Source organism: Alligator mississippiensis, chromosome 14 (genome assembly GCF_030867095.1).
Source record: "Alligator mississippiensis isolate rAllMis1 chromosome 14, rAllMis1, whole genome shotgun sequence".
Classification (NCBI taxonomy): Eukaryota; Metazoa; Chordata; order Crocodylia; family Alligatoridae; genus Alligator; species Alligator mississippiensis.
The window spans coordinates 35958682-35966779 of NC_081837.1; the positions used below are offsets into that span (position 1 = coordinate 35958682).

The window sequence follows — 8098 nt, forward strand, 5'->3', positions numbered from 1 at the left end:
GAGCAGTTTCCCTGTGCAGAAGCGCTGCCATCAGTACCTCAGCACCCTGAGCAAGGCTTTTCAGTTGTTTAAGAGCCATTAATGCCTTCACAGCTCTGCCCAGACTCTCAAAGCCCTCCTGCTCCACCTGATTGTATGTTTTTGCAGGCTCCAGCTGCCAACTCAGCATAGCCCCCATCTCTTCCTACCAAGCAGTCACATTTGTAACTCCTGTCCCCATTCCCCTCCTGCTGCTGCCAGGAGGCTTGACACTGCCCGTGTGCCAGGCTCCTGCAGTGGAGTGGTGGTGCCCATGTGGTAGAGCCCACGCAAGGAGCCACTGCACAGAAGCTAGTCCAGTGCGAATTCCCAGCCCTGTTTTCCACACACAGTGGTCCCTGCTTTGCCAGGTGCTGGGGGAATAAAGAGCCTCCTCTTCCTTCAGTTTCATTGGGACTTAGGTGCTTCTTTATTAGTTGTAGTGTGGTAGCATGAAAATCCCCTAGCCATGGTCCCTTGGGCTAAGAGCTGTCTGAATTCAGAACAATCCCAACTCCCGCATTTCCTTTGAAAGGCCCAGCCTCTCAACCTGGTTTCCAAAGGTGCCTGCACTGGAAAGCCCAGAGAGATGCCAGCATCCACACCTCTGAAACCCACATCTGCCACAAGCCTTGGGGACAGGATGGTGTGACCTGACCCCCTTTCCCCCCCCCAACTACAGATGGGGACCCTGTTGCAGTGAGGGGTGCCGTGACTTGCTCAGCTGTGCAGGCCCTGGCTTTAACCACAAGACCAGTGGTTTTCAACCTGTGATCCACAGAGCCCTGAGGGTCCACAGACTGTCTAAAGGGTCTGCAAAAAATGACTATGGTCAATCAAAAGTATGTGACTACCCACACTTACAATTCAAAGGGGTGTGGACCTCCATTTGAAATTTCCAAAGGGTTCCACAATTGAAAAAAGGTTGAAAATCAATGCCTTTCATTCTAGAGCCTGCCCCAGGTACTGCTGCAGCGCAGTTGTCTTTGAGATGAGGCAGAACAGGCAATAGCAGCATGGAGGGCAAGGAAAAATTTTGGCTCCTGTGGTTGGGCTGCTGCTGAGAGTGGATCTGACATGAGCACAGAGCTGCTGAGTCCTTGGGCACGTTCCAGCTAGGGCTGTTTCCCTTGGTGTTTCCTCTCCTTCCTGCCCTGCAGTGCTGCTGCTTGCTGCTAAACAGCTGCTGCCCTCCACCTCCAAGCTGGGCACGTTTCAGCAGCAGGCGCCTTGCTTTGGCCTGCAAGGCCACCTGGTAGGAAAGGCACTTTGAAGCTACCATGGCCCTTGCTCTGAGGAGGCAGAGGCTGCAGTTCTGCATAGCTCCCCCATCCCCTTCCTGATTTGTGCCTGTAAGGTTTGCTGCTCATTCACAACCCACAGCTGCCAAGCCGCTTGGAGCTGGAGCCCTCCACCCATCTCCACTTCATCACCCACTCCCGCAGAACTAGGTCAGCTGCACAGGAGCTGCTGCCTCAGCCTTGTTCTTTAATGGCCTGTTGCCACCTGTCCAGTGACTGTGTGCAGAGAGCCTTCTGCAGCCACCTGCTCTGCGCAAACAGGAAAATCAGCCCTTCAAGCTCTGCTGGCAGGGCACTTGCTGTTGAAGGCTGGGCGCCGGCAGGCGGGGATGGCTCAGCTGCCTTTAACAGCCCTGGTGCTTTCAGCTTAGCAGCCAGCACAGGAGGAAGGAGCCTGAGGAAAAACAGCTACAGGCAGCAGCTGGGGGAGGCCAGGCTCAGTCAGACTTGCAGGAAAGGAGAGTACTCCTGCAGCCTTGGCCTTGGGGCTGGCAGCATTCTCCTCAGATGGACTTTAGATGTGTTCTCAACCCACAGCTGTTGGGACATCTCTCCCAGCTTAATGCAGGAGTCATTAGGTAAGAATCTCTGGCCTCCTCATCTGTAGGATGTTGAGCTGGTTCTTCCACATGGTTCCTTGGTCCATGTCTCCACAAATCTGGACCCTAAGTGCAGTGGTGAACACACTGCCTACTCTCACCCCTGCCTTCCCTTCTCAGGATGCGCCCTAGGGATTCTCTTGGCGTTTTGTTTTTCAGAGGAGGACGTGGAGAACTTTGACGTGACGAATCTGTCGCAGGATGTGTTACGCAGCATTGAGGCCGACAGCTTCTGGTGCATGAGCAAGCTACTGGACGGGATACAGGCAGGTGCCCGGGGGCCGCTCCTAAAAGCAGAGTTCACCCTCCCCCTTCCTTCTCACCTGGTGCCAGCCCCAGCATCCTCTGTTTGCCAGGGAATAGCCATCCATCCCTCACTCAAGCCCTGCCTCCTCCTTGAGTAACTCTCAGTAACTGTCCTGTGTTGAGCTTCTGTAATGACAATCCCAGCATGCCTCTGATGTTGAGAACCCAGGTGATCAGCTCCAGGGCCTTCCAAGTCCAAATCCTACTCTGCCACTGATGTGCTCTTGTGGCCTTGTATGCATCACTTATTGGAGTCTCTTTCCCTCTCTGGGCCCCACATCTCATCCAGGTCTGGGGCATGGGAACTGCTCTCTTCTATCCCAGCAGCCCCTGAAGGAGGAGGAGGGGCGAGGGCCTCTCAGCTACGTTCCAAGCCACACAAGTGCTTTCCCTGTCCTTTCTGCTGCTACTGACACACAGTGTCATCCCGCAGGACAACTACACCTTTGCACAGCCAGGGATCCAGAAGAAGGTCAAAGCACTGGAGGAGCTGGTGAGCCGGATCGATGGTAGGTGGTGAGGAGATCTGAACAGGGGCAAGGTGGGGGCCACGTGGCTCTCGTCCATGACTCCCACAGCTGATGATGGTGGTCTTGGGTTGTGGTGTGTGGCAGACCGTTTTGGGCAAGCATGGTTTGACAAAGAACAGGGATTGGCTGGTGGGGATGTGGAAGGAGACATTGTAGGAGAAGAATGGAGGTGGCATGCTGGGAGTTTTGGTTTCAGGGCTCATTTTGGAAGCATGGAGAGCCCCCAACCCCCTAGGTAAGGGTGCCATTGGTGTCTTTGGGCAGAGTGTCCTGTAGTTGTGTGATATGGCTGATAGTGGAATTTGGGGAATAAGTCAAGACAAGCTCTTGTCTGGGACGGTTTGGATAGGGCTGATCCTGCCTCAGGGGGAGAGTTGGAGTAAATGACTGCCTGAGGGCCCTGCCAACCCTGCTTTTCTATGAATGGGAGTGGGGGGTGGCATAGAAAGCACCTGGGAAGAGCGGGAGTGCGGTTTGAGCCAGGCAACATCTTAGCCCAGGGGCTCAGGCCCCGCTGTGACCCCAAGGCGCCAATGGCATGTGCTGTTTCAGAGCAGGTACACAATCACTTTAGGAAGTACGAAGTCGAATACCTGCAGTTTGCCTTTCGCTGGATGAACAATCTACTAATGAGGGAGCTCCCTCTGCGCTGCACCATCCGCCTCTGGGACACCTACCAGGTACGCCACACCCAGTTGCCCACCCTCCCTTTGTTTACCTTAGTGTGGGCATCCAGCACAGCTGTGCCACAAGGACCTGGCATTTGCAGTCCAGTGCTGTTGTGGAAATGAGCAGCAGCAAAATGATCAGTTCCCTCATGCATCTAAAGTACCTTGTGGTGAAGCATGTCCTGGAGTACCCTAGGATGGGCTGGGGACAAAGGCAGGTGAATCAGACCCCATTGGCACTAGCTTCCCCTGCCTCTGCGTTAGGGACTGACCCGGGGCTTTGTGTCCTTTGCAGTCAGAGCCGGAAGGATTCTCCCATTTCCACCTGTACGTCTGTGCCGCCTTCTTGATCAAGTGGCGGAAGGAGATCCTAGATGAGGAGGACTTTCAGGTGAGTCCCTGTGGAGTGACACCACTGGATGGGGGAGGGGGCAGAAGCATTGCCCCCAGAAGGTGAGTGGCATGTAAGGAGTTAACCCTAAGCAGTCAATAGTGTCCTGTGTGGCTGTACATGTCTGGTGATCATGCTGGAGCAAAACATCCTGGCATAAAAGCTGCACTCAGCTAAAACCCTGCAGCTCCTCCAGGAGCCAGGTAGCAGGAGGCACTGACTGGTGGCAGGGAGCCCTAATGCCTCTCCCTCTGCTTCTGTTCCACCAAAAAAGCGAGGTCGGGAGTGCCCAGGTTTAATAGGGCTTTGAGGATCAGTTGCTTTGTGTCTCAAGTGCTCTGAGACTCTGATGATGTGAAGCTGGGGAGGGCAGGGTGCATTCCCAGGGGCAGCACAGTTCAGTGCAGAAGTAATGGCTGCTGTAGGGTCTGCATGCGGCTGCTGAAATCATGAGCATCCCAGCATAGCAGGGCACAGAGCTGGGTGGAGTGGGAGCGAGCATGTGATCCAGTCGGGCTCAGTCCCATGAGGGCATGTGTGCTGCATACAACATGTAAAGGCAGCAAGGCATGAGGGTTTGTACCCAGGACAAGTTCTTGGATGAGGGAAGATGACTAAATCAGGCTCCTCAGCCCCCCTCTGTATTGGCAGCAAGCGTGCAACCTGATATGGTTGTGTCCCTGTGCAAAGGTTGGCAAAACCTGAGCCATGCAGCTGCCTTTACAACTAGCTTCAGACCTGGTGTAAAGGTGCAACTTTGTTGACTTCAGCCAGGCAGTATGGCAGAGCGAGCAGGCCACTGAGCTGGTTCTAGGGCAGTGGTTCTCAGCATTTTCAGACCCAAGGCCCCCCTTGTTAGACATGAGGCCCCCTTGATGCACCCCTCTGAAATGCCAGCTCTTGCTTTTTACTTGGTTTTTGACTACAGAAAAAACACTAGAGTAATTCTTCAGTTGCAAAAAACTCAGAAAGCCCACAGTAGGGCAGAATAGTTTTGACACGATGGATCACAGAATCATAGAAAATGAGGGTTGGTTACATCTAGTCCAACCCCTGCTCAAAGCAGGACCAGCCCCAACTAGATCATCCCAGCCAAGGCTTTGTCAAGCCAGGTCTTAAAAGCCTCCAAGGATGGAGCTTCCACCACCTCTCTGGGTAACCTGTTCCAGTGTTTTACTACTCTCCTAGTGGGAAAGTTTTTCCTAATCTAACTTAAACTTCCCCTGCTGTAACTTGAGACTATTGCTCCTTGTTCAGTCATCTGCCACCACTGAGAACAGTCCAGCTCCATCCCCTGTGGAACCGCCCTGCAGGGAGTTGAAGGCTGCTATTAAATCTCCTCTCAGTCTTCTCTTCTCCAGACTAAATAAGCCCAGTTCCCTCAGCCTCTCCTCATAAGTCATGTTTCCCAGCCCCCAAACCATTTTGTTAGGATTCCTGTTTGAAATCTCTGAGTTTAACTTGTGAATCAGGACTCTACGCTTGTGGGGCACCCTGTGGCACCCTTAAAAGGATTTCATGGCACAGCCCCCTGGTTGAAGATCACTGTTTTAGGAAGAATGTAGGGATCTGGTCCCTGTTGTGCACCTGATCTGCTTTGTGACTTTGGGCAAGTGGCTTCTCCTTGCCCTTCCTCTGTTTCCCCATCTGACCCCCCTGGTGAAGCACTGTGGAGGCAGTGGACAGGCACTGCTCTGTCTGGCAATGCTGGATTATTCAGTGCTGCTATACCTGGTTGTACAACCCTGAATCCAGACTGCAGCTTAGATCCTGCAGCCACTGCCCTCGCAAAAACCAAGCCCCCATCCTTTTCTTCCTTGTTTCAGGGTCTTCTCATGTTATTACAAAACCTACCCACAATACATTGGGGCAACGAAGAGATCGGCCTCCTCCTCGCTGAAGCCTACAGACTCAAGTACATGTTTGCGGATGCCCCCAATCACTACCGCCGATAGGTGCCAGGACTCAGCCCCTCCCCCACACCCGGCCCCTTCTTCTGGCCCGATCTAATCACTGTGGCATTTTGTCGTGGAAGTCCTCAGACACTGGCCAGGAGCCACTGCTCACTGTACAAAGCTCCCATCGACTTGTCTTAACTCTCAGTGTGCCTGCCTGCCACTCCGTGCACGTGGATGTGCCACTCCAGCTACCATCAGTATTTCATACCGTGCCAGTGGCCTGAGTCTGGGGAGGAGCAGAAAAGGAGGCAGGAGGGGGCAGTTCCTGCAGCTTGAAGACTAAACTGAGCCGAGGACTGGAAGGCCTCAGGCCTGGTCCAGCTGTGACCGACTGTCTTAGCCTTGCTGACTCTTGTTAACCCACTCAAGCACAGACACCCCATCCCCGCACGCAGCACTCCCCCAGCTGGGTCCATTCCCTCTTCAGATGCCGTTCGATCCAGCTCCCAGATGAAAATGCCTTACCAGAGACTCACCCTGGCTGGAAGCCTTTTCAGCGGATGGCCACGCTGTAGGACACAAGCAGCTCTCAGGGCCTCGCTTTGCTCCACATGTCTGAAGAATCGCAGCACTTCAAGGGTTAACAAGAGCCACACTCACACTCCCTTCCCGTGCAGCACACCAACACGTGTGTGGCATGAGTACGCGTGTTTGGGGGAGGGGGGAATGGCTGAGCCACCCGCGCGCAGTCCTGGATGACGCGCATCAACTCCTGTGAATAATCAGTCGAATAATCAGCCCCTCCAGGGCAGGGGAGGGTGGAGGGGCTGTGCCACTGGAAACCCCCTTCCCATGACGACACTCCTCCTCCAAGGCGTTCTGTGTATATGGTGTTCTTGTGTATATGGGTATCAGATGTACAATATACGTCCTCTGTTTGTAGCAGATATGATTTTATATTTATAATGTGCGTCCCATGCGTGTAAAGCCAGCCTAGGTACAAGTACAGTAGGGCTCCGGTCTCCTCGGCATGGCGGGTTTTGGAGCTGTAGGCACTTCTGCACTAGCACATTTGAAGAAATGAGGGTTTATTTCCTATCAGGAAAACTTGACTTAAAAATCTGTCTCGAGGCCCCCCAAGGTGCAAGAGGGGTTTCGAGGAGAGAGGGAGGAGCTTGCCACGGCTGGAAGAACTCAGTACTCAGCCATGCCCTTTTCAGCCCGGCCTCCGGTGATCTCTGCCCAAGTGCTCCAGTGTGGCTCTGGCCACCTCTGCTGCCTTGGGTCATTACTGTACCATGCTAGAGGCCTCTTGTTTGGAGAGCAGCGAGCATCAGTCTGCTTCCCCCAGCTTTTCTCCCTCCCCTGCCCCACGGTGTTGTCCCATCAGGTCTTTAGGGATGTGAAGAGAAAGAGCCGTCCCCTCTTGCACGTCTCTGCACACTCCCGGGGAGCAGTGGGAACAGCGGTGGCCTCTCCCCAGACTCCCCACCCCTTTTCCTGACCCCCGCTCCTTGCCTCCATGTGCTTTTAAGGAAACCAGTTTTGAATGTTTTAAGGTAACACTTTAGTCCTGCCCGGAAACGGGATCCCCCCTCAGTGCCAAGCAGTGTGGGGCACTTTCCTCCCCATGGGTTGCTTCCTGCTGGCATGACCTTGGCTTGTCTCCACAGGAGCCTCCGATAACTGTGTTCCTCAGAAAGAGGCAGTCCCAGGGGCTTCAAGTCAGATAAGCATCCCCGGAGAGGCCGGAAGGTGTGGGCGCGTGTGAGAGAGCCTTGTTGCCAATAAAACTCCAACCAGTGTCTCAAGAATTGCTTTCCTAACCTGGAGTTGTTTTCTCAGGCATTTGGACTTGATTTTGTGTGCGTGCGTGCGTGCGTGTGTGTGCCTTTTGTTGTTTTCTGGGAGAGAGCGACCTAGTGGTCATTAGTTTAACATGACTAATTAAAAAACCAACAATGAGCCTGCGTTCTGGGAGCTCTTTTGTTTGTCACGGTTGGTGGGGACCAAAGCGGGGCTGGTAAAGACCTGCCTCAGGCCAGCTGGGTGACCTTCGAGACTTACTGTGCTGCCCCTCCATCCTCCCTGAAATGGAGGTGGTGACCTTGACCTCCCTTGTCAAGCACTTCGCAGTCTCCCGAGCAGAAATGTTCACAAGGGCTCATGATTGCTTATTACAACATTTTAACTAGAGGCAGTGCTGCTGCTTCTCTCTGAATTGACATTCAAGCCCTCAGTCGCCAGCCTTCATTTCAAAACCCCGGCTCTCTACCTGAGGTGCATTCTCATTGAATCCCGAATGGTTGGGTTTGATGCTGGAACTGGTGGTGGAGCTGCTGCGGCCTGGCTTTCTGTGAAAGGTCAGACCAGGTCAGGTTGACTGT

General features: G+C 53.8%; 1 protein-coding gene across 1 annotated transcript in view; it reads left to right on the forward strand.

The window, feature by feature from the left end:
* TBC1D22B (TBC1 domain family member 22B) overlaps positions 1-7676 on the forward strand; it is a 28927-nt gene extending 21251 nt beyond the window's left edge. The window contains exons 9-13 of the mRNA XM_006266188.4: positions 2078-2184; positions 2658-2733; positions 3307-3434; positions 3718-3813; positions 5640-7676. Coding sequence (XP_006266250.1) covers positions 2078-2184; positions 2658-2733; positions 3307-3434; positions 3718-3813; positions 5640-5768 — 536 coding nt within the window. The 3' untranslated portion in view covers positions 5769-7676. The remainder of the gene's footprint in view (positions 1-2077; positions 2185-2657; positions 2734-3306; positions 3435-3717; positions 3814-5639) is intronic.
* Positions 7677-8098: the final 422 nt, after the last annotated feature.